Source organism: Corythoichthys intestinalis, chromosome 1 (genome assembly GCF_030265065.1).
Source record: "Corythoichthys intestinalis isolate RoL2023-P3 chromosome 1, ASM3026506v1, whole genome shotgun sequence".
NCBI lineage: Eukaryota > Metazoa > Chordata > Actinopteri > Syngnathiformes > Syngnathidae > Corythoichthys > Corythoichthys intestinalis.
This window is the reverse complement of record NC_080395.1, coordinates 76,011,304-76,037,828: the sequence shown is the minus strand read 5'-3', so window position 1 is coordinate 76,037,828 and position 26,525 is coordinate 76,011,304. Positions and strand designations below refer to the sequence as shown.

Genomic DNA, 26,525 nt, shown 5'->3' with positions numbered 1-26,525 from the left:
CCAGCAGTTTAAGTGCAAACTTGAGTATGTTTGAGTATGGATGTTTAGTGCTGTCAATTGCAGCCAGTGAGCCAACATAGACACTATTGTAATGGAAGATTTTGGTAGCAACATGTTTGTCCCTTATTTTGTTTTTCAAACAGTGACACCTTTTTAAAACAACATTATTGATTTTTGGTAGGAGCATATCGATAACCTTTTGGGCTACAAAGTATCGCAATAAATCACATTTTAGATATATAATATACACCCCCCTAATTCCAGAGCCCATCAACGGGCGCCTTAGAATTGCACCAAGCAATATGGTTTGTTCGTCATTGGGCATTTAAATAGGGTGGATTTCCACCGAGAACCATCAGTGACTTTTTCTAGACTCCATACTTGGGAAAGCTATCAATTACAATTTAGGTTCTTTATGCATGTGTTGTAGCGATAGTGCTTTCTGTATGGGTTTTGTTTTTGTTTTGTGTGTTTGTTTTATTGGAGTTTATAGAAATTGGTAAAAGTGAACTCCAGGATTATTAGCAATCATGTCAACTGAAGTTAAATCTAATACACATTAATGAAATGAATGAAAAAAAAAAATGAATCAAAAAAGGACACACAATGGCAAAAATATCACTGACACACACAGTATCATGTTCACATGGATTTATTGCTAAATCACAGAGTTTACTGTTGAGTTCACAAATGCAGTTCTGAAGTCCCAGTGGGATTCCTCAAGGTTGGGGAAAATCAATCGCTGAAGCCCCCAGTCAGCATTTTGACAGGTTTCCTCTGAAATAGTGAACATTTTGTCAGGTTAGAAAGAATATACCGCATAATATCTTAATTGTACACTGTAAAAAATAAAAGGTTGTGATAATGCAAGATTTGAAAGAAGAACACCTCAAATTTTAAACTTTTCATTACGTATTCGTTACGTATTTGGCTGATTCATAACTCATCTTTATCAACTTGATAAAATGAGTTGAGTTGTTGATCTGAATGGTTGTTATGGGGCAAAACTTACAATTCTGACTTCTGTATTTTTTAGACTACAAATCGCACCTGAGTATAAGTTGCACCAGCCCAAAAATGCGCAATGAAAAGGAAACAAAACATATATAAGTCGCACCGGAGTATAAATCGCAATTTTGCGGGGGAAATTTGATAGATTCCAGCACCAAGAACAGACATAACATCTTTAAATCCAATTCAAAATAAAAATACAATAGAGAACAAAAGGCTGAATAAGTGTACGTTATGCTGACATTACATGACGCATAAACAAGAAACCGAGAACATGCCTGGTATGTTAATGTAACACAGCTATTAAGAGTTATTCATATAACTATAGCATAAAGAACATGCTAACAAGCAACAATGATATCATAATGTGTCAATAATTTCACAAATACAGTAAGTCGCTCCAGAGTATAAGACGCACCCTCTGTCAAACTATGAAAAAAACTGCAATTTATAGACCGGAAAATGTGGTAAGCAAAACTTGAAATGTTAAGTTGTGTAAATGTAGCCTTAGCTTAACTCATGATGCCTTCAAAAGGCTGTTTAGCTCATTTGACTATGTGTTATGCTGTCATCAGACACACATTTAAATCCCACTCGGTTTATCCTAATATGAATATATGTGTATGTACTTAAAGTTAAGCCCAGTTTCCTAAAAAAAAAAAAAAAAAGTTATTCTGCTTTCTTATCACAATTTCTGCTTACTTCAAATGTTGAGTACTGCTTACTTAACAAGGTTCTGATCATTTAAAATTGGACTCTTTGGTGATAACATGCATTTACAAGTTTCCATCAAAACTTGCGAAAACTAGTGAACCGGGTCGACTTAAAATGTCAAGTTCCACTATTTTTTTTTTTTTAATGTTTTTTTGTAGTGCGTTGTTGATAGTGTTGATAGCTTAGGTATTCACTCACAACACTGGTAGAGCTTGTTGAGTCTCTCGATGTCATTGCGGCTCATCTTTTGAGCATTGCCAAAGGATACATTGGAGTTAGGAATAGGGAGCATGGTGGGCTGATTGTTCTTGGAGAAAGCATACCTATAAAATGACAAAACCCACTTTGTTTCAACCAAAATATGTTCACAGTGCAAACATACATATAGGTTCTGAATGTTGTAAGTTCAGGAGTGCTGTAAAGAGAGCAACAATGAGGGGCACATGAATGACATTGCCTGTACAAACTATGAAATTCTATTTCAAATCTGCCCAGGTAACTAGGTGCACTAAGTGTAGCTTGGAGCCTCCACCCTAAAATGACAATATATATTATTTTATATATTCTATATGTTGTATTTTCACAACTTAATGTCACCGTTTGTGGTTCACCTGAAACGAGTGTTTAAAGAGCATATGACACGAGAAAAAAAGTCTTAAATGGCATTATTATGTGAATTAGAATCATATTTTGAGACAATTCGACTATATACAACAATTTAGCAAATCACAGATGACGAGAAATTAGTCTTTTAATCTGCCGGTTAGCCACGCCTACCATTATAGGGCTTTAGCGTCCCCAACAGGTGGATGACGTCAGCGGTAGACTGGGCTCATCGGTTTTACTATTCAGCCCATTGAGGGGGAATTATTCAGAACGAGGAAAACGCCACGAAGAGAGCTGCAAAATGTCATTCTTTCAGTCTCTCTACTCCAATATTTTTACAGGATATTCTTTTTATCCAAGTATTTTCCCCAATAGCTATATAAATGGCTTGAGAAGGACCAGTCAGCCCGTCGAGGGGGAACTATTCACAACGAGGAAAACGCGACGAAGAGAGCGGCAAAATGTCATTGTTTCTGTCTCTTTACTTCAATATTTTTACAGGATATTCTTTTTATCCAAGTATTTTCCCCAATTGCTAAATAAATGGCATGGTCATGACAAATAACAGTCTTGTGCTGAATGGAATATGAAATAATAAAAATGCATTTATTCAGGACGACATGGCAAAATTACTCCATAATGGTCAGAACTGTCGACTTCACCTTTACTGTGTCACCTCCCGAACGATATTTTATGACACCTAAATCGGACATATGTCATTTCCCTTCCTTCGGAGAATGTAAACAAACCAGAAGGCGTGACAGCTAGCCGACATGCTAACCCGAACCGAGTGATGTTTCAAAGTCTTCGAAGCGGAAAATCACACACAACTATCCTGGATTATTTGACATGACGACCCGGTTGTCGATTGTCATCGTGGATCGGCAAACCGCCCGGCGGAGAGCAATTTACAGTTCGTTCCCCGGAGGAGGGTGGCTGGAGTTGTTGTGCAGCTAACGTGCTGCTGCTAATGAGTAAATATCCACGGTGAATGGGAACCTTTTGAAACTCCAAAAAGGCGCATACGCCTCTCCCTCATTCAGAATGATTTTTCTGCAGCCGCTTGGCTGGCGTGATGCGAGAAATAAACGTATTAATCCGCAAAATCAGCTGAATCCTTCTTCCTCATACACAACAGTACACTGTAGCGTGAAGAGGACGTCTTCTACCGTACACGTCACAGCGCCCTCCTCCTCAATGCAAGACCGAAGCCGGAAGTCACTCATTTTCATGGCGCGGGATTAAAAAAACTAAATAAAAATAGCGATCGCTTCCACACACATCCAAGCGGCCCATATCATTCAGGGGCATAAAATACCGCGTGTATTATGAAATAAACATGCTTTTTCGTGTCACAGGCACTTTAAAGGTTCCGCTCTGTGCATTAAAGTACTATTTAAAGTAGCTGTTTTTTTCTCCACCTCCTTTCATGGCTTTCTTAAATCAGTACCCGAGGGCTTGGACCTTTTCATATTAAAAATCTTAAATGTCGTATTGACAGCAACAGAAATGAGACATTCATTCATCAATAGCGCTAACTGCTAATACAGTGAGATGTTCCCTGGAACTCCAGGCTCACCGCTGTCCCAGCGATAGAGTCTGGCGACCGTTCTGCGGATCACATTTCCAGGGCAGAGCAAGCCACAACAAAAAGACAGCGGAGTGGACCAATCAGCGAGGGGCGTACGTGACATTGTTAAAGCGACAAACTCTAGCGTGAGGAAATAAACATACTGAGAGAGGGGAGAACGGAGAAGTTTATTCAATATGGCTAGCACGAGACAGACTGTTGGTTTTAGTGACTCCAAGTGTTTTTGGTCATTTAAAACTGAATTTACCGCGGATTGGAACATATTCTCGGCTCTCCTGTTTGCCATCTGTGTTGATTTGGAGATGACTTCCGACGCGCAAGAGTGACGTTGCTCATTAAGAACTCAGCACGCAAATAAACAAATCTGATTGCACGGTTACTTTCTGGGTCCCAGACTGTTCTCCCGGTGTTTAAAAAATACAGGGAGAACAATCTGGCCGTGTCAGGCAAAGTGAGATGACGATTGTTATAAGAGTGCAAAAGGAACAACAAAAGAGCAACAAGAGGTTTAGGCCGCCAGGTCATAATATGACTCACTGTCATTGATTCAGAGTGGAAGTCATTTTGAAAAGCATAAATATATCTCGTATATGTAACACTGAAATGCTCTTTGTGTTTTTTTTTTTTATTCACACCAATTGGGCACCCCCTCCACTAGTTGGAGCCTTATGCAACCACCTCGATATGCCGATGGCACAGCACGTCCTGAGTCTGCCACATTAACGTGCAAAGTCCAAAGTCTTGTTTTCTTTTTTTACCCCCCTAGAGTCCCAAATCCCTGTCAACGCCCCAGTGCATACTTGTGGCTTTGCATGACAGAGTTGTAGTCATAAGGAGTGCCCTGGTTGAGGGTGGCAATCTTCCTAAAGTTGTGCTCCATTCCTAAAACACAAACAGAACAGTTTGTCTTATTTGAATTCTGAAGATAAAAATTAACAATTGAATGTAGAGATTACCAGATTGAACATTTTCCAGCAGAACTCTAATGTGGTGGTCTCTGTCGCTGCGTGTCTGTTCATGATGAAATCCAAGAGCGTGGAGAAGCACGTGTTGGACAGTGCCATGATGAAGGCATCTTCGGCGAGCCAGAGAAACTATCTGCTTTCCACCTTGACGACCAACAAAGGAGTAGCATCTGACCAGAATAAGTGCTGAGTTGAAGAGAACTACGAAGTGCTCAATTGTTTTTATGATTCCCCCCCCCCGCTTTCATTTTCATACCCATGTCGGGACTCGATGCTCAGCCAGTCACGTTCACCCCTTCTGGAGGGCCTGAAGCGAATGCAGGAAAATGAGGAGAATGACTCCAGTCCACGGGTGATGATGGACTTTTCATCGGAGTCTAGCAGCACAGTAAAGCCAAGGTTAGTATTTTATTCATAGCACAATGATAAATATTCTGAGGGAAATAGTCAAAAAATTAAAAGAGCATGTTAATGAGCAGAAAAACACGACATAATAGGAGGTAATGCTTAAACCCGATGAGCTGACGGACAATATGGCGCGGAGGCGTGGTTGTGACGTCATGTGAGTAGGGTCTATAGGCAAAACTATGAGGATCAGAGCCATGAGGATCAGTCAGGAAACAAGTATGTGTCATAAATATATATATATGTCATAAACCAACCCTATTTGTGATTGCCAGTCACTTAGGGTACAAACTAGGATTGTCTCACAAATTACATCGTAAAATAACGGTTTGCATTACTGTGCTGGTTTTCTGTTGGAAACGGAAATGAATGACCCCATTCTATTCTTCTTTCAGCTGGAACCGGTACACAGCTTATGGCCAGTTTGTGCGCTGGGTGTACAAGTTCCTGGAGCAGAGGATCAGGGTTCCTCTACCAGCCTGTGTGGTTGATAAACTCAGGACAACCTTCCCATCACCAGACTTTGTTGGATTCCAACCTTCAAATCCTCCTTAACACTGCAACAGTTTAATAAAATATTTTGTTTCCTTATAGAGTATTTTTGCAAGATTTTTTTTTGTATAAGTATTGATAACAACCTCAGTGGTTGGTGCAGGTTAAGTCTTATTACATATCATTTCCTAACTGCCATCCAAATGATATTTCCATAAGTATTGTGCTGAATGGAATATGGAAATATTACAAATGCAAGAACGTTATAAGATACTCATTGCTGACAAGCTAATACAAGTAAAAAACTGAATTGCTACTGTATCAAGTTCAAGACAAAGATGTAGCAACATACACAATTTTTTTACTCACAAGAATTCAACTGTGCCATTATAATGTATAAATACCAACATTATTTACAAAGGGTTCAAACCGAATATACCCCTTAAAAAAAAAAAAAAGTAGCTCACATACTCATTTTTGGAAAGATGACAACGTAAGAACCGGCGAACACAACTATACAAAATTAAAGGTTCTTGAATAAGCTCATTCGTAGCACATTAAAACGTGTGACATGGTCCCGGACCGCCTGTTCTTTGTCAGGTCGCTGACAGCTGCTGCTGAGGGGTAACCTCCCAGCCTCGGCACAGCCGGTATCAGATCCCATTCATCCGGCTCTATGTCACTGATGTCCTGTACTAGCCTCTCCACCGCCGAAATCAGATCGCCAACATAATCTGATAACGGGGGAAGAAAACAGTACTAAAAAATTCACCAACTGCGTACCAAATGCACAGAGATAATTCCACATGAAATCCATTCTATCTTGCAAATATCAATTAAGCAAAAATGGGACAAATTTTAAAAACACGATGAACAGTTGACACTGTATCCTGTAATAAAGTATCCAGAGGTTTATACATTACGGTGACACACAAAAAATTACACCAATGAGTTCAATTGACAGGATTAGTAATACGTATATATACGTATACCAAATGTGGGGTTCTCCAAAACCTTTCGCACATTATGGCCGCCTTGTTTTGACTTTGGGAAGTGGATGCTATAAATCCTCACTCCGTCTCGGGTTAAGCTGTGGGCGTTTTCATTGAAGTGAAGAACAGCCACAATTGTCCTAAAAAACATGGGTGGAATAGTAATTCCATATTAATATTCATATTGAAAATGTCTTTCAATCTATTTGATTGTTATTGGGACCACAAAAAACAAAGACACAAGATAATATACTGGATAAATCAGCGGATACTGGTCACAATATTACCTGCTGAGCATCTCCTCATAAGAAAAGGTGAACATTTTGGGTGTAAAATGGTTCACCAGACTGTGAAGGCTTCCAGGTGGGAAGTCTGGTAGACCGGAGACCGCCGGCGGACGTCGCCCAACAGTTTGGAGCCACAGATCAGCTTCTCCAGCTCAAGGGTCAACTTAGTGTCCGCAAAATACCAGACAGAATCAAATTTGTACTTAAACAGTGAAGCATTTTTTGCGAAATAGTAGAATTGTGCTTATTGTAATGGAATGCTAACTTACGAGGCGTGAGCCAAAGCTTTTTCCGTTCCCAACTTTCCAAAGGACCATGGCTGCACCCGGGGAAACTGCCTTTGAAGCCTGAGTGATCATTCTGGACATGGCTCAGAACTGACTGCCCCTTGTCGAGGACGAGCCCAGGGTTCCCAGGTCGCGTCGACGCCTCAGACCAATACAAATGGTTGATAATGCTGGCAATCCAGGGTTTTAGGGCTTCAAATCAACATACAACAACTGATTGAGTAAATTGCTCAATGCAATTCAAAATATCACAATCTTCTGCTATTCCTGCACCATGTTCATGATTGTGTGAGAAACCCAATTAAAATTTTCATTTGACCCCAGTAATTGTAGAGTTTAGATTTTATGTAAGCATGTCTACATGGCATGTCAAACATTTAAATTAAAAAAACAATCAGACTTGAAAATTATGCAAACTGACTGAAATCCCAGTAATTGTAGAGTTTAGATTTTATGTAAGCATGTCCACATGGTATGTCAAACATTTAAATTAAAAAACAATCAGACTTAAATATTATGCAAACTGACTGAAATCAATCTCACAAAAATTCAAAAGGAAACATGTTGACCTACAATACAGGCCAAAAGTTTGGATACACCTCATTCAATGCAACACAAATGAATGTCCCAACCCCTTTGATAAAGCAATAAATTCCACTAATCAACCCTGGAAAAAGGCAAATAATAATAATCAGAGCAAAGGGTGGCTACTTTGAAGATCCTAGAATATTTTATGTTTTTAGTTATATTTCACATTTTTTGGCGGAGTACATAATTGCAAGATGTGTGTGTTCATAGTTTTATTACCTTTAGTGAGAATTTACAATGTAAATAGTCATGAAAATGAAGAAAACGCATGAACAAGAAGGTGTGTCCAAACTTTTGGCCTGTATTGTATTTTGGAAGACAGCTATGACAATGAACAACTTACATAGGTTAAGTTCCAATCTTATAACATGTATATATACTGTATATAATATAGGTTAATCATTAATATATTATAATGATAGTAAACCCTTTATTCCCTTGCTCAGTGTTGTATAAAAATGTGTTTCTTGAATTTGTATTCGATTATTTCAACAAGCACAACAGTAAAATGAATGTTTTGAAAGTTTGTTAATAGCAACGATAGGAAATTTCTTAAATTAGAAGCAACTGAAAATGTACTTCAAATTACCTTTATGTTGTCTTTGAGGTTGCAAATATATATAGTAATTAATTAGCCTGTAATGTATTGACTATGTAATCATATTTTGATAACTAAATGGCAAAATAAGAATTCTCCCCTGAGCCAAATTACACATACACCAGTGGCCTATACTACGAAGCCGGTTTTCTGGCTTAGCAGGGTAGCTTCGAGAGTAACTTTATCACGTGCGACGTAAGTTCGCGGCTATGCGAGACTACGAAAGGTGGATATGTTGGAACCGAGAAGTGTTGCCATGGCAACACACGCCACACGCCAAACCTGGTCGTGTCAGAGTTAGATCTTGCTTAACATCATGATTCCAATTAACCACGCTCTATTTAAACAGCACTCCTCCGCGGACGTGTCCTCCTGACAATGACAGCGTACGACATTGGCGCGCGGATTGTGAGGGGCTCTCTCCGGAGGGCACGGGTATTTCGGGACCGCCAGAATCCGCTGGCGTACCCGGAAGATGTTCTCCATGAAAGATATAGATTTTCAGCTGAGGGAATTCTTTACCTGTGCCAACTGATCTAGGCAGACGTCACTAATGTAACCCGCCGAGTCAGGCCCTCACAACCGCGCAGATTGTGTGTGCCTGTCCGTGCGCTCTTTCGCCAGGGACACTATATGTATTCCATCGGTGATGCTGAATATCTGCGTAAGAACACTGTATGCCGTGCGATTCGGAGTGGGGTATGGAAACACTTCAAATTGATGCATTTATAATAATCATAGAAATATGTAGACTATTTAAACATTGAGAAAACTTGCGTTTTTTTCTGCCAACTCGAGGAGATTAAATTAAATGTCAAATCCACTGATAGGACAGACGCACAAATATAAAAGATATAAATGTTTATTGAATATGCATCTTACATTCATGTTTAACTGTGAAAAATCGTTACAAAAGACGGGCTTTTATTTACGCAACAACGCATGGCATCCCCGCATTTCCTTCTTCACCTGAGTCCTCACAAATATGACATAATTTTTTTTTTGGGGGGGGGGGGGGGGGGGGGGATTGTCGGGCTCGGGCCTGCAAATCAAGTTTATTGATTGGACTCGGCTCGGGTCGGGCTGGATTTTTTAGGTCCAAACTAAAAAAAAGAACATACGTATTCGTACAGTCAAGGGGACTAAACATACAATCATCCTGTTTCGTGTGGTGATGCGTGACAATTATTTCTTACTGTTAATGTCCCAAATCTTATTTTATTGTCCTGACAGCAGGCTTTATTTCTTTTCATGGACATAAGTAAACTGGCATATTGACGCATTCACAAATCACACGATCTGTAAATTCGCTGTCAACAGACCCGTTGCGCTCTACTCGTCGAAGCGGTGTTGGATTTCGCGGTGAGGGTGGATTTTAATTCCTCATAATTCCGCATGATCATCGCGCATTCCTCCTCCGTGAAGTAAGGTGCCCGTGCCGTCATCACAAGTAGTGTTTGACTCTGGTCACCGCCCCCTTTTATGTGAACGCGCAGTAACTCTGACTGGGTTGACACAGGTTCGACTAATCAACCTCATAATCAGCGTCGTAGCACCGATTGACCACAAACTAGACAACCAGGTTTTGTCAACTCCGGTTACCCGATGGTAAACTGGATTACTTCTGGGGAGGTTGAACTCGGTTCGTAGTATAGGCCACAGGTGTCAAAAGTCATATTTTGAGTGGAAATGTTTTCAAAACAAATTTTGTTAAAGCAGTAATGTGAAGTAATTTCTTCACATGTCAAATAGGGTCACAAGTAATTAAACATTGTCCAACAAATAAAGCATGAAAAAATGATTTGTATTAGGGTGGTCCTTATATGGGGTCAAAAATTTTGGGGGGGAAATGTTCAACTCTCACCCCCTCAATGTGTTAGGAAATAAAAAAAAAAGTAAACTGTGCAAATTTTCAAAGTAATTATTCAATATTTTGAGGTTGCTCACAGCCTTTGAAATTTCCAAAATGTTCGTATTTTTAGAAATTTTACCGTTATCGGTTATTTTAGGAAAAATGCTTTCAATTTCTTTATTATCAACTGAATGTAGTGAAACTTTACAACGCATACACCAGATACAAATTTAAAAAATAAAGCATAATACAAACAACACATGGTTACATGTATATTTGTGGAATCATAAACCTACTGTAATTTGCAACCGCCTTATGATTACAGTCATTGTTACAGAATACCGCTGGTGTCCTCAGGTTCACAGCTAATGCAAAACTGTGAGGAGTGCTTCAAAACAAGAAACAAATTGATTTGAACCAAACTATTGTCAAGATATTTTGACTGATTAATAAACTAAAAAGTATGGCAACATACGAAAGGTTCACTATCAGTGACTGATGATTATTTATTGATTTCACTCTGGAGCAGTGTGGCCTTTTTTGCATCGGGGAATCTCTTCCTGTGGTTCTGTACGACTTGCAGCAAGTATTGTTTCTGTTCCTCATCATTAGTTAACAAAGGATTGTACTCTTCGATGAGTGCCACTCCCCTTTCAGCTAAATCGTTAACAACCCTCAGACTGTGCACGATGGAAGATGCTGCCTTGAAGTCGTCTCGGGAGTGCCATGTTTCTGGTTCAGCCTGGAGAAATTCTGCAGCTATATCCAAATTTGTGAAGAAAATCTTGGTGTTTCGGTTTCAAGTTTCAGTTCCAAGACTTCTGGCTGTTGCAGCAAGCATAAATGTTGCCTTCCGATCCGAAAGTTTGGTTAGATCCATTGTTGCTACCAGCTCAGGGCTGACGATGTTCTTTCGGGCTCTTTTCTTTGTTCCTGAAACAGAATGTCCTTCTGTGGAAGCACATGCTGGGGCAGAATAGCACTCGTCATCACTATCACCTTCTGTGTTGTCTTCGGAACCAGTCAGTGACGCTAGCTCATTCATCATGGATTCCTGAGTTTGAGCCTTTTTTTGCCTGTTGTGTTCTTCGTCTCGCCTTTGCTTTTTTCTGGCTTCTTTTTTTGCAAGCGCACAATCAACTGCACCCATACACCCATGTCGTCCTTTCTTTCTTTGAGCCAAGAGAAATGCTCTATCTTCTGGATTTTTACAGACGACTGAGTGCATCTTGATGAGCAATATCAAAAAGGTCTCCCAACTGATCGGTGAAGGCCTCCACATTAGACTGCTGTGTCACGGAAGTTCTCTTTGAATTTTTCTTTAATTTCTGCCATTTATCTTGAAGAGTCCCGAGTTGTTTTATTGCATGATGCTGAGGCCGAACGGGAATCCTGGCCTTGTCCCAGAACACCAAAACTTCTTTTATCACGGCTGTTGCACTTTCATGAAGAGTTTCTTTCAGTGAATTATGGTGATACAACAGCACACACAAAACCTGTTTATTTGAAGATAACTTCGATCCATTAATCTCAGGCTCTTCTGACCCAAGTAACCACAAGGCAGACTTGCTTCTTGTTGCCTCAGCCATGATAGTCCATAATCCTGCTACTGATCCACAAATAATTTGTCGTTTTTGTGTCTAAAAATGTTATGGACACATATACTGTACTGTAGTATTGCAGCACTTAAAATGGAAGAGAGCCCACAAAGAGTCAGAAGTTCTAACAATGTGGCAATCAGCATTCAGCAGACTCAGCATCATTTTGGAGAAAACCGGGACTGGGTTCTGAGGTCAGCAAAACCACCACCATGGGAACAGATTAAGCAACTGGGTAAAACCACTGAATGTGACAAACATGATCAATATTAATTCATGGCTGTGTTTTTAAGAATAGCCATGTCAATTTCAACATAAATGTATGATACAAAATACCATAATCTGGCACTCAATACATCTTACGAAACTCAAAAATACGGAAAAACGACAATATCTGCCATTTTTTAAACTTCTTGAGCAACCTCTAAATGTTCTCTAATCTCAAAAAAAAAAAAATTCCTAATTATTTTGACATTGATTGTAACATGTTGGTGGGGTGAGAGCATGAGTATTTGAAAGTTGAAAAATAAGGACCACCCTAATTTGTATGTTGTATATTTGACAAAATAATCGCGTTTCCGAAGTTCGAGCCTGAAAGAGGACGAACCCGGAAGTGATACGTCACACCGGGAACGCGATGGCACCTCCATACATACGGCCGCCATACAAAACCCTTCAAACAATGATTAATACAGCGATATAAGCGATAGATCAAGCGCAAGGGAGGAGATCCAAGTTTTTGAAGAGTTGGAGGAAGAAGAGGAGATAGGATTTTATGTTATTAGCCAGATGCTAATCAGGATGCAAACAATGTGCCTAGACTACCTGACATGGAATGGATACAAGACCCATCGAGATTACAACATTGGTAAAATATAGGCTGTTATTATTTTCATGATTTGAAGATGCAGGCATTTGCACATAATTTTATGTTTTTGTCTATCTGATGACATTGTTAAAAAAAATAATAATCAGACTTCATGTTCATTTTGGCAGATCCGGCAGCTCTCGCGCATATAAAATGATAATGTAAAAACGTTGGGGGGAAAGAAGGAGATGAGTCGTTGTTATATCTTGACCGAGTGACCCACACGACACCTTTATTGGCTTTTACAACTTTACTCAACGTCTTGCCAAGTGACTCTGAACAACAACTTTTCTCCCCTTTAGTGAAGGAGTAAGGCACAAACAATAACACATCTAAATGACATGCATACACTCTACTGGTGAACTCCTGTATTACAACAAAATAATATCCACTATATCACAGTCGCCGATGGCTTTCTCCACTTCATTGTGGCAACAATAAGAAAACAAAGTGGCGTCTAATGGTGTGAGGAAATGTAGTTTTTTCACACAAGCGAACAGATTACAAAGCACCACTACAGTGTTGTCCCGAGACTACATTTCCCATGATTCACTGCGTGGCCTGCGCGCTCGCTGATTCGCTGCCAGACATTAAAAGCAACACTTGCCACCTGTCGGCGGCTCTCGCGAAGCGGCGAAACACAAACTCGAAGGCTATCAAGCGATCACCGTGAAAGAAACAGCGAACCGTACAAATGCAATGCAATGCTTGAAGTATGAAGGTGGAAATACATAATACAAATACAAATAAATGTGCACAAACTCACCGGCGGTGTGTGTTTCTTACTGCAACGTGACCGTGAATTACCGCGACGCTGACCCGCTTATGTGCACATCCACACCCCTTTCCCGATTGACAGTGGATTAACCCTTTCGGACAAGATCGTAGATGACGCACAATTTAAACACGCTTAAACTAGCGAACGCAACAACAACTATGATCAGGGATTGCCACGAGTTAACTTTTGGCTAATGTCGCTAGCTTATACTGTTCATTCCACAACAGTTGGCAGCTCTGCTTTGACAAAGTCATCAGTCATCTATCCAAAAATCACTTACTTTTTGGCAAATCCTTGATCATAAGCAGACCGGTTAAGGAAGCAGGCATCTTCAAAGTGTTTGCAGCAGAGAACACTACTCGATGATGGCATGAAATTCATTCGCTTCGTGCGAACGAAAGATGTCCATTTACGTGCCCTGCTATCCTTTGGCCACTCATACAACTTTTCGTTTGAGTGAGAACAAAACATCGCCACACACCGCCGTGGCATCTTACCGAGAAGCAATGCAACAAACAACACTCTTCTATGGCGGACTTCCCTCGCACTTCCCGGTGTGACGTAATTTCCGAAGATTTCCGAAGAAAAGCATTTTCGTTGTCAAGGGCGTTGCTATGGGTTAAACAAAGAATCTGGAAGGGTTGCGTTAAAAATAAAAATATGCTTATAATTGTTTAGCCATTGATATTATTCAAAAACATGTTTGGCCAACCTTAGTTCACATTTCCCCTTTAAACATATTACACGTACCGATTTAGGAGCTGACCCAGCTGCAAGTTCCTCCAACTCAGGATTATCCGTGTCTGGATCAACACTTACGCACTGTGTCTTTGAATGGGCCTGGTATTCTTGTATCATCGACTGAAAAGAAAAGGAGACAATCCAATCATTCGAATAAACGCCGCGCGATTAGATCTGCAGTCGAGCAGCCAGGCTCGGGCAGGCAGTGCTAACTAGTGCTAGCTGCTAGCGCTAGCAGCACGCAGCTAGCGCTAGCACGCAGTTAGCGTCCTTTTTCGAAAGCATCGATCGGGAGTTGTGTTTCTTTCCTTCTTTTTAAATATTGTTGTACTGTGCATAATGACAATAAAGACTTTGTATTCTATTTCCACGGCGTGCAACGCACTCACGTTCATCCTTCTTTTAAAATATTGTTGTACTGTGCATAATGACAATAAAGACTTTGTATTCTATTTCCACGGCGTGCAACGCACTCACGTTCACCAGGTGCACGTGCAGCTAGCGTCGTCTCTTGAACACATCGATCGGGAGTTACGTTTATTTCCTTCTTTTTAAGTATCGTTGTACTGTGCATATTTACAATATAGGCTTTCTATTCTATTTCCACGGCGTGCAACGCGCACATGTTCACCAGTTACACGTGCATGTGGAAAAAACGATAGAATTCCACGTGTTTTCACGCTCCTATTTACTTGCTCAGCACACAAATTTTATCCATCTCCCCACAAACTCCCAAAACGTGATGAGAAATAATTTATACCTTGAATAAGGTACCATAACCAATGGGCTCTGAGGTCAACAACACCAGTTAATGATTTGATAGTAAAGCGCGAACAATTCAGCAAATAATTACCGCAGCAACAAATGAGTGATTTTTTTGGTTTATAATTAAAGCTAATTTATTGGCAGTGCACTGAAATGGGTTTACAGTATTTGACAATATATAAAACACTATGCTTACTTACTTCCACTACAGCCTTTCTCGTCCGCTTTTCAATGGCAGCGGACTTTCTTTTCAGAGGGTTGTCAGCACTTAGTACACTGGCACTGGCTCCATGTTGAGGACGGTGGAAAATCGTTGGTACAGCTGTGTCAAGTAGGGTTCTGGTGTGCTGCACTTTCCGCATAAGAACAGGGTCGAAACAGTCTTCAGTGAAGTGATCCGAACACAACACCGAGGATTCAGAAGGTGACCATTTGTCCCGAGTTCGTTGTACTTGTTTTACCCATTCTTCCCGACGAACGGGATCTTTTGGGAACCGAAAAATGCTCACACCACTCCCCGGGACGTTGGAACAAAACCTGCAACGCATCGTCTCGGAATGGTGCGAAAAATAAACGAAATAGTCCGCCAAATAAGATGAATCCGCAGTCCTTCTCAATACAACGGCACGGCTGGATAGCGAAGATGGCTTACTCCGGAGACGTCACATCCGCCTTCTTCTTCGATCCGAGACCGGAGCCGGTGTTGTGCCGAAAAATAGCCGCCCCTCGTGAAATGTCCCCCCTGACGGGAACGCTTATTTATAACGCTTTATTGAGCGTTTATTTGATTTATTTGTTTATTTATTTTATCATTGAGCACCCACACGTCACTCGTACAGCTTTTTCTTACCAATCGATGGACATGGAAACGATTTTCTTGTACCGTGAATATATGTATTATTTTACTCTGCTTGAACTAATAAATGTCATACCTGTGTGATTGTCATTGGGATATGGTCGTGAAAACCTGTAGACTGATACATTTCTGTTCAAAGATGGTTATGTGGCCCAGTCCACGATTTGTTACTAAAATAAAGTACTAGTATTTTGTCTAATTTATTTATTTAAAACTGATTTTACAGTCGTAAATCCATTACTGTAATGCGTTTTCACCTCAATTTAGCGTTATAAATAAGCGTTCCCGTCAGGGGGGACATTTCACGCGGGGCGGCTATTTTTCGGCACAACACCTGAAGTCTGGCATTTTCGTAGCGTGGGATTAAAAAAATTGAATAAATGTATCGATCGCTTCTGCGCACATCCAAGTGGTCCATTTCATTCAGGAGCATAAAATACCGCGTTTAATATGAAATAAACATGCTTTTTGGTGTCACAGGCACTTTAAGATTACTATCATGGTGTTTTGGTATGCTGGCCAGTCAACGACAAGACATCACATCCGTTCCTAATATGGCAGCGCGCATGAAAATGACTAGGGGCGTAATTTTGGCAAATATAAGACCAGAAGCAGTGTAGTTTTTGGCAGCCCATTTAATTTTCGTCATAGTCTTAGTCTTTTGGACAATAATACTTAATAGTCTCAGTCATTTTTTAGCCATTTCAAAATGTGTCTTCATCTCATTTTTGTTAACAAAAAGTCAGACTAATTTTGTTTAGTTTTAGTTGACATTTACTCAAAATGTTTTCGTCAGTAAAATTCAAATGTGTTTGTCCAAAAATAAAAAAATAAAGGTTTGTAACAATTTCGAATGAACATTGACAGACGAACACATATTGCATTGTCTTCAAGGACAACACCAACTTGGTGATAATACACACTTATCAGGAAAACACTACATTATTTTCAATTAATCATACCCACCTGGACGCCACAAATTGTATGTAAAAATAGTTGTCATTAGCATTGGCCTAATGCTAACGCAAATGCGAATGCTATGACAACACTACATTGCATTACATTACATTACATTTAGTGTTTGATGATTACAACCAGACACGGCTACGATGCAGGCTAACTACACAAAAAATGTGACACGTTGCGAACATATGACGGAAATTATTGCCATATTTTCGTCTCTTTCTCGTCTCTTTAGATAGACTGGCATTCGTCTCATGTTTTCGTCTCCCAAGACACGTTTTTTGCTCGTTATTGCCTCGTCGTCATTAAAAAATTGTTAGTCAACGAAATCATGTCCTTATTGTCATTGTTGACGAAAACAACACTGACCAGATGTTAAATATTATAACACTGAATATTAATCAAACTGTTCAGTATTGTTTGATATTGCCCTGGGTAACTTTTTTAAAATAGTTATTTCCAGTTGACCACTGGAGGTATGAGTTAATACGCACAGAGAAGTATCTCAAAAATCTTGCAAACACCTGTGTACTTGAATAACCTCTAGGTGTAATTAGGTAACTTTTAGGGAGCATTTTAACACATGTAAAAGTATTTATACTAAGAAGATGGAATATTTGACTGCATCCAGGAGTGATTGGTCACATTGTTCGTGAAAAGACAAGTATTTTTGGAGGTAGTACTTACTGTACTACTACTAAAAAAGAAAAAAACACAAAAAATTAAGAACCACTCTAATCAATGCTTGACAAACACAATGTCGAGAGGAATTATTGAACTACTTACTAAAATGATTCTGGATGAAGTAAGGGATGTAGACCTTTCCATCAGTCGACTTTACCCATTTGCATCCGTGACTGGTGCAGGGGTCAGCATTTCTTTTTCCTCGTTGTCTCGCATCGCTGTAAATGGCAATGTCTCCTTCAATCAGGGCTGGCTCATCAGCTGAACGGACTGGAACACATCAAACAGTCAGTTGAAAGCCTGCTGACTCCTTGTTGAATTCAAACTCAAACATCATTCAAATCTAGATTAAAGCAAATCAGGTCGAAAGGCCATTTTGGACTGGATTTTGTGAACACGCACAAGTCTCCGTTTTCGAAAGAGGGCATGATAAAATGGATATAGGAGCGAACAGTGCAGCTCTTTTGGACCAACAAAGAGGCTTCTTAGCATTTTCTTTAGCTCAGAACGTCCCCTAACCGGCAAAAAGAGAAACTATTTTGGTCATTGGAAGGTAGACTCATGCTTGGTACGAGGTAGTACAGCAGACCTACTGGGGAGATCGCACGAATCTGGTCAGTGTCTACCCAAATGACCGTATTTTCCGCACTATAAGGCGCAACTAAAAGCCTTAAATTTTCTCAAAAGCCGATCCAGTGCGCCTTATACATGGCGGAAAACACTCAGGTGACTTGAAGTTCCGCTCTGAGACCCCCAATTTAGCCAACTTTCAGAATTGTCCGATATGCATGTGTGATACATCATTGGAAAGCTTAAAATCCCAATTTTCTGGGGGAAGAAAAATTTTGCGCAGGAGGGCATTTTTTTTTTAAAAATATTTTTTAAATGGCAAAACCCTATCTGGAGGTGGCAGCACGCGAGAACAGAATTACAGACGCCATGACTTTAACAAGATATTATCGTGTGCTTATTTTGTTTTGATCCAAAAACTCCCTGTAGCATGTAGCATGTCAAGACACAGCTGTGAATGGCCACAGCTGGATTTTTGGGGGATTTTATGGGTGAAACATGGTAATATAACAAGAGTCGCGATGCAGAAATCGCAGACATCAAGGAGTGGTCGAGATTTTCTTTTTCATATATTTACCCTTTTAAACGTATTTTTTCAACTTATTTTTGTTTGGATCAATCATTTATCATCTAACATATCGGAGAAAATGTGACACTAACAAAAAAAAATACAATTAAGTGATAGTTATGAAGTAGATATCCGTGACTTTTTTACAGACGCCATTTTTTTCCATTGTGACATAATTTGTTTAAAAGTTCAAAATATGTGAGTGAATAATTTTTTTAAGTGTCTTTTTTTTTTTTTTTTAAAACCGAAATATGAGACATCAATGAATGATTCTAAGCTAAAAACGACATACATTTTGAATAATGAATATAATTAATTACCTTCGTTTTATGGCTGGGTTGAAACAAAAGCAGTTGCGAGACGTCTGTAAACGGGGGTTTTCAGGGTAAAACGGAGAAATTAGAACTAGTTTGGGGGCTTCATGTGCCATGAATCTGCTATGGCAGCATATAGACATATTGTTCTATCAAACACAACAGTTGTTTTATCTTAAAATACAGCAGTTTATTTTAAAGAGGGGTGCAAGAGCAGAAACTGCTTTTTCAGTCTTGTCAGTTTTCCGCCATATATACGAATCAGTATCGAGCCGCAACAGTTTTTATTTATTTTTTACAGATTCATACAAATTGGCAACCAAAAACGGGCTTACAAAATTGCACCATTATAATAAGAAAACCACAAATAACACTCTCCATCATGTCCAAACTGTTGTTTTCTTCACTGACCAATTATAAACTAACATTTTGGGACCAAAAAGACAAAAAATTCCCCTCCAAAATTTGAATAAATAGTTTTATATTTGATAAGTCAACAAAAGCAGCAGGTATAGTCATAGGCGTTTTTGGCCTTCATACATGCTCTGGTCAAATACAGTGGAAAAATTATACCCCATCTAACACAAAAAGGGTGACTGTGGAAAAGAACAAAGTTCCCCTCCACTATGTGATATAAATGTTGCACAACATGCTTTACCCTGCTGTTGTGTTGCTGCTTTGTTGACATTCCCTTTAGCGCAGCACCGTCTAATGGATGCACAAAATAGCCCCAGCCTCTACTGTAGCATTTATTCTATGCACCTTATAATGCGGTGCGTCTTATATATGGAAAAGGTTTTAAAATATGTCATTCATTGAAGGTGCACCTTATAATCCAGTGCGCCTTATCGTGCGGAAAATACGGGACTGTAATCTATGCTGTGAAATGGGCACTTGGAAATTTCCAAACGTCTGTGGGCGACATCTCTTACAGCCAATGTGCTAGGAATACTGTATAAAAAAAGAGAAATTTGGCGGTCCAAAAATGACATTATAAATAAATGAATGAATGCATAGAAATGAAAATAAAAAGGACTATAAATGCAAAAATAAGATTCAAAGATTAAACATGAATATGGTGATAAATACATACTGTAAATAATTCAAAGTCCAAATAAAACTGAATATAAATACAAAAATAAATAATAAGATTAAAAATTTAAGAATGAATACAAAAATACAAAAATTAATATAAAGTGAACTAAATATCAATCAATAAATGAAAGGACTTTGCGCTCATATTTATTTTTTCATGCAGAAGGAAATGTTATTCCTCCGCATGCCCTTGGTTGAACTGTTCGCCTATTGGTTGGGTATGTAGATGCTAACGTAATGTTTCGTAGATGCTAACGAGTAGCACTACGCTAACATGGCCTCATTTGCTTATGTTATTGACTAACATAAATGGAAATGCTAATGCTAATTGTTATCTGCAACATTTTATTGTCTTTTTTAGTTTTTGACTGCTCATTACCCGTTCTATAATTTAGTTTCATTCAGCCGTGTACGGGCAGGCATTAACTAATCGATCCACGCACTTCGATTCGATTGACCAATAGGTGAATAGTTCAGCACACTTAAGACTGCCCCCCTCATTTGAATAATATATTTTTTTCTCTACGTTCATGCCAAAAATAAGAATGAGAGAAAAGCGCTTTTAGATTTTTAATTCAATTTATATATATAATTTTGTATGTATGTCCATTTTTATTTTTGTATTTATTCTTACATTTTGAACCTGATCTTTATTTTTGTATTTATTCTTAAATTTGGAATCTAATTTTTATTTAAGTATTCATATTCAATTTTATTTTGACTTTGATTTATTTATGTATTCAATTCCATATTTGTTCTTCACCTTTCAATCAGATTTTTTGTATTTATAGTGTTTTTTATTTTCACTTTTATTGTATTATTATAATTATTTTTACTCATTTAATTATTTTTCTTCTAAATTTTGGAAGCTTTGGTTTTCCATACATGGAGTAACATTGTAAATCTATGCCTTTCCTGTACAAAATTGCCACTTGCAACTAGCGTGCCCACGTGGACTCAAAACACCTGTACCGTGCGCTGGCTCGGCATGAAAATACACTCGTAAATACTCGTCTGCGTGGCTGTCGCACGCCTGGTGGGGCTCGCGTGCGGCTGGATGTGATAGGGCGCGCTCGGGTGGGGGGTCCCGGTGCCGGGATTGGCGATGGAGCGGCGTAGGGTTGGTTGCCAACGGGCTTACACTCACAAGGGATTCACACGATTACTGGCTTCTAGTTCACAGAGCTGATTTGTGTACACTCTACCCATTTCAATCATTTAGCTTATAGACTCCCCCACCCCTGTCCCCCTCTTTCCCTGGTCAACAGGCCCCCCACATAGTGTCAACCGGAAATACATCTAGCTGACAATAGCACCAACATATTAGGAATTGGTCTAGATGTTCAATGTATTTCTTGTTGTAGTTTGTGTTTTTCTTTCTTTTCTTGTGTTTCTTTGAAACAATAAAATTTTTCAGACTATCCGGACACTTAGACTTCCATTCTCCGTGTCAAACAGCTGAACAGGACAGGTTAAAAAAAAACAAACAAAAAAAACACTTGGGTGTTTTGACACTCACCCCGATTACTGTTGGCTTTCTCTAGAAGTTCAGACACAGAAAGGTCACTCAGGTCTTCTTCGACATCATCTGTTTGTGACGTGAATAGGATTTTACTTGGAGAAGAATACCTTCCAACCTGGCACAAGTCAAACCATTTGATACCTACCTGCCTGCTTGGATAGCACAGCAATGAGGAAGTATAGGAAAGGAAAATTAGAAATTAGAAATGCAAAATGTGAAACAACAGCAAAAAAAAAGTAACTAAAATATAGGTGGCAAAAAACATCAATTTTTGTTTTGATCATTTTTAGCTGTATTTAAAATTTTAAGTGGTAATGTACTGTGTCTTAGATCACAAAGTAGCATTGTAGAAAGGAAAGAACGACCAACTCAACTTTGACAACATAGTAAATAAAGGTAGTAGCCAGTGCTTAATTTGTAAATCATAAGGTGTCGGAACACACAGTATAACACACATATGACAGTGCAGGGATGACTAGATGGGCACAGGTCCCGAAAAATACGCAGAAAATGGTGCTTGAAACAACACGCAAATGCCCACTTGCCATGCTGTGGGACTTACAAGCCTCAACGTCAGATAATATCCATGGTATAAATGTTATGACAACAATTTACAATTATTGAGGCAATACTCTGCACAACACGGGCATTTGCCCACATAACCACAGGTGGGACTTACAGTACACAGTCAGCAATTAGATTCTCAACAGGTCTAACTTGACAAACATTAAAAAAAAAAAAAAAAAAAGATTACAATAATACAAACCCGTTCTTTTGCGGGTTTCAAACCCCCCCCCCCCCCCCCCCCCCCTTCGTCTCCTCCGTCACAAATTGTGCTGCCCAAACCCGAATTTTTGGCTACAGGCTACTGGCCTGTTGCTCCAGCTGTTGGTGATCCATCTGGCTTACTGCTGGCGCTAGAGCTGGCCCCCACTTCGGGTGGCGCTGAACCTGACTAGCTGCTGCCATGGTAGCAGCCTCCTGCCCCGGCTTGGCTGGATGTCCGTGAACCTGGCTAGCTGCTGTGGCGATAGCCTCCTGCTGCACCTGGTCATGCCCGTTAGCAGGATCGCTTCAGCTGCCCTCATCGCCGGTTGAACCATTTTGCTTCTTTTTATAAAAAGACAGTAAATGCAACTGTCTTTTTGGCATGGCATGCTGAAATACCGTTTGATCCTGGCTGCTTGCTCCCCAGATCCCGGAAATTTTCAAAGTTTTTATTTTATTTTATGTTTTTTTAATGTCACGTGTGTGATTTTTTTGGTCCAGCTATTCAGTGCACCTTCAAATCTCTGACTCTTTCAAATGACGCTAATTTTTTATAAACAAACAACATGCAATTCTTGGGATTTGTTCTGTAACTGAATTTATGCATATTATTATTTTATATGATAATTAAAAAAAAAAAGTTTTTATATTTGTATTATTTTCTATACACGAGAGGTGCCGGATCTGCCCAAAAACGTCCCGGAACACAGGGAGGCCACAATCAAGGGGTGCCAGATCTTGTTCCGGCAGGATCCGGCACAAATTAATCCCTGGTAGTAGCTAATGATCAAGTAAATCAGAGAATAAGGGTGATTAGCATAGGAAAACACAATTCCTAGTGTCCTGAACCTTTCATCATTACTACAAAGTATCATCGTTGCAATCTCAAAACCTTCCTAAAAACTTCTAACGTCAGTTACCTTATTGTCAGCCCAACAGTAGGCAGACAGCAACAGAACAGCCAGAGCTGAGAACTTGAGAAAACCCATTCCAGCAGATCTGTGTGACAAATACTGATAAACTCAAGAGAAATAATCTATACAAATGCATGTAGAAGACCTGTAAATATACGTAAATTATATTTAGAAAATAATGTACAAGTGTAGGTAATTGACAATCCCATAATTCGTAACTGGTCTTACTTTGATTCCTCTGGGTGGACTCAATAGAAGAGCTTTCTGTCTGTGGATTTATATGGTTTTTCTGCTAGGAAAACAAATATAGATTATCAGAATTAATGGCAAAAGTCAAAAACGTATCAACAACATATGGTTCAAGCATACACACGCAAATGTGCATGAGAATGGCACACCTGTCTGAAACGAAATGATCAGGATGACGTGGCATTTTGATGTTGCTTTGTTTGTTGTCACCTTGCAGGTCTTTCAAGTCTTTCAAGGAGGTGAAACGTCTTTTTTCACAGCGGATCAAAGGATGGTCCGAGAAGGAAAGTCACGTCCAATGAAAGAATACTTGTGCTTGTTTAAAATGATTGAAACCTCTTATTTGTACAGAATTACTTCATTTGTGTAATTCTTCGACTAAAATCGTGTGGCAATTACAAAATGCAAATTAGATTATTAAATACCAGGGGTGTCCAAACTTTTTATTCTGAGGTCTGAACAATTTGGTGCCCTTGGCAAATATGACGGTGCCCCCCCAAACACACCCCCGCAACAACAGCTAATTTCACTACAAATGTTCCAACACTCAAACAGAAATGTCATAGCATTATTTCTTTGAAATGTATTACATAAAAAAAAAAATAACACGGGATGAGGATGTGGATGAGGTGGCTGCAGTTGTAGATGGCCTAGGTAGGATGTCCAGGGGTGAAGGGAAAGTTTTTCAGAAGTGGGAGAAGATCGACATATTGGACCAAGTGGGATTTTACATTGTACAGGGGGGGACAGGGTGTCCCCCCCCATAAATGGGAACTTTTTAACGATCCAATAAAAGCAAGAGTGATGGAAGAAAATCATTTTATTCATAGTAGTTGAAACCTTAAAACATGCCATCGAAGAAACAATGATGGAATTTTCCTTTAATAATGACGTCCTTTAGATGGCGTCTTCCTGCATGAATGCATTCTTGAAATCTGCTGTGGGGAAAAAAATGCGCATAGGCAGACATGAGCAAGTGGCAGCAGTGCGAGACAGTAAACAATGTGCCATTTTAGTAACCATGTTGAATTCAAGATGAGTATCACAGCTCAGATGAGGAATGCATTTGTACAGGAGGCGGCCATTTTAAGAACATGGAAACATGGAACATATTAAAAAAAAAAAAAAAATCCATCATCGTTTTTTAAAGGGCATGTTTTAAGGTTTCGATGACTAGAAATAAAATAATTTTTCTTCCTTCACTCTGATTCAATTGGATTGTTTAAAAGTTACCTTATTTTTTGGGTCACGTACCCTTTATTAGTCAAACAGCAGTCGTTTGTGAAATTTGCCTGACATAATAGCACCTTCATTTTGCAGCTTAATTAACGTCACATTTATCAACAAAAGCATACTTTTAGTCCTTCACACCACAGAATCATGAATTAATGAATTGCACATTTAACGGTTTATTTATTTCTTGAATTTTGGCTCAATTGTTCTGTATTTATAAATTCCTGTGTTGTTTTTAGCTTCTTAACGCTCAACGTCTAGGGTTAGGCATAACCTAATTGTCCTAAAAGTTAAGTCTTAATAGCCAGTCTCATCAGACAATAGGATATGGTTCCAGTAATTCATGTGCTTTGTTGACATGTCTTCAGCAAACTGTTTGCGGGCTTACTTGGGTACCGTCTTCAGAAGAGGCTTCCTCCTGGGGTTACAGCCATGCACACCAATTTGATGTATGGTCTGAGCACTAACAGGCTGACCCCCCACCTCTTCAATCTCTGCAGCAATGCTGACAGCACTCCTGTAACAGGTCACATGACATTTTGGAGGGAAAATGACAAGCAGTACTTAATTTGGACATTTAGGGATGTACGTAGTTTCTAAGGTGTGTACTCACTTTTGCTGCCAGGGGTTTAGATATTAATGGCTATATTTTGAGTTATTTTGAGGGGAAAATAAATTAACTCTATTACATAAGCTGCACACAGACTACTTTTCATTGTGTCAAAGTGTCATTCTGTCAGTGTTGTCCCATGAAAAGACATACTTAAATATCTGCAGAAATGCGAAAGGTGTACACACTTTTGTAATACACTGTATAAACCAACTGTAGTGAACATTTGCACACTAGCTTCCTTCAAACCACTACATTCACTGCTCAAATTATTATTTTGATATGATGCTAACAGTCGTAGCCGATAAAAAAAAAGCTAACAACCACGAAAGTAAGTGTGTGAACAATAAAAAAAAACAAAAAAGTACACAAAAAAAACACTTAAAAAATTTTTTTTTTTAAACAATTGAATTTTTTTTCTCTGCACAAAGTTATCTGTATGAACTGTTATTATTATACTGTACTATACCTTATTACATAACCAGAACTGACGCATTATTCGTCCAAAGAGCATGAGTGTCCTTTAGTGGAAAAAACAGTTCATAGTTTGAATAGTTGAATAGTACCATCATTTTCGGACTATAAGCACACACATGTCGCGTCCCGGTTAATGTTTGTGTCATCTCCGTGTCAGTCAATCCAGGAAAGTGCATTCAAGGACTACCCGTTTAAATCCAGGGATTTTGAGTTCAGCGAATGTCTAAAAGGGGCTTAAGTAATATAACCAGTGAATAAGAGCTGTCACCATACGCAAGTTTGCACTGAAAAGTCACTGTCATTGCACTGCCAATGCCACAACATTTGCCACGTTTACATGGAGCCAAATATTCCAATTACAATCGGAATATTTGTTCAAACCGAATAAATGTGTTCCATATAAACACCTCATTCGGAATGAACAGGCCCAAACCGAATGGAATTTCATTCCGATTCACAGGGGTGGAATATTCCTTTTCCCAAACCGATTAGAAGTAAAATTATATCATGTAAACAGGGAAGCGGAATGGTGTCTAGTTGCGTTCTTTCTGCGCATGCTCCGTA

At 39.2% G+C, this 26,525-nt stretch overlaps 1 protein-coding gene across 5 annotated transcripts; it reads right to left on the bottom strand.

Moving 5' to 3' along the window:
- Nucleotides 1-636: 636 nt before the first annotated feature.
- On the bottom strand, nucleotides 637-23,859 carry LOC130918344 (low choriolytic enzyme-like). 5 transcript variants are annotated; one of them, XM_057840046.1, is made up of 9 exons: nucleotides 23,791-23,859; nucleotides 23,621-23,681; nucleotides 23,398-23,477; nucleotides 21,708-21,779; nucleotides 17,744-17,911; nucleotides 5,144-5,264; nucleotides 4,879-5,057; nucleotides 4,723-4,804; nucleotides 1,916-2,048 (listed from the first exon to the last, which is right to left on the bottom strand). In XM_057840046.1, the coding sequence occupies exons 3-9, from the start codon at nucleotides 23,465-23,467 to the stop codon at nucleotides 1,916-1,918; spliced, it is 825 nt and encodes a 274-aa protein (XP_057696029.1). In that variant the 5' UTR covers nucleotides 23,468-23,477; nucleotides 23,621-23,681; nucleotides 23,791-23,859. The 5 variants fall into 5 exon arrangements, with proteins under 5 accessions (XP_057696016.1, XP_057696029.1, XP_057696021.1 ...); XM_057840033.1 differs by lacking the exons at nucleotides 23,398-23,477; nucleotides 23,621-23,681; nucleotides 23,791-23,859 and adding exons at nucleotides 637-777; nucleotides 21,856-22,403 and having other exon boundaries at nucleotides 1,924-2,048; nucleotides 21,708-21,776; XM_057840038.1 differs by lacking the exon at nucleotides 23,791-23,859 and having other exon boundaries at nucleotides 23,621-23,779.
- Between the last annotated feature and the right edge of the window lie 2,666 nt (nucleotides 23,860-26,525).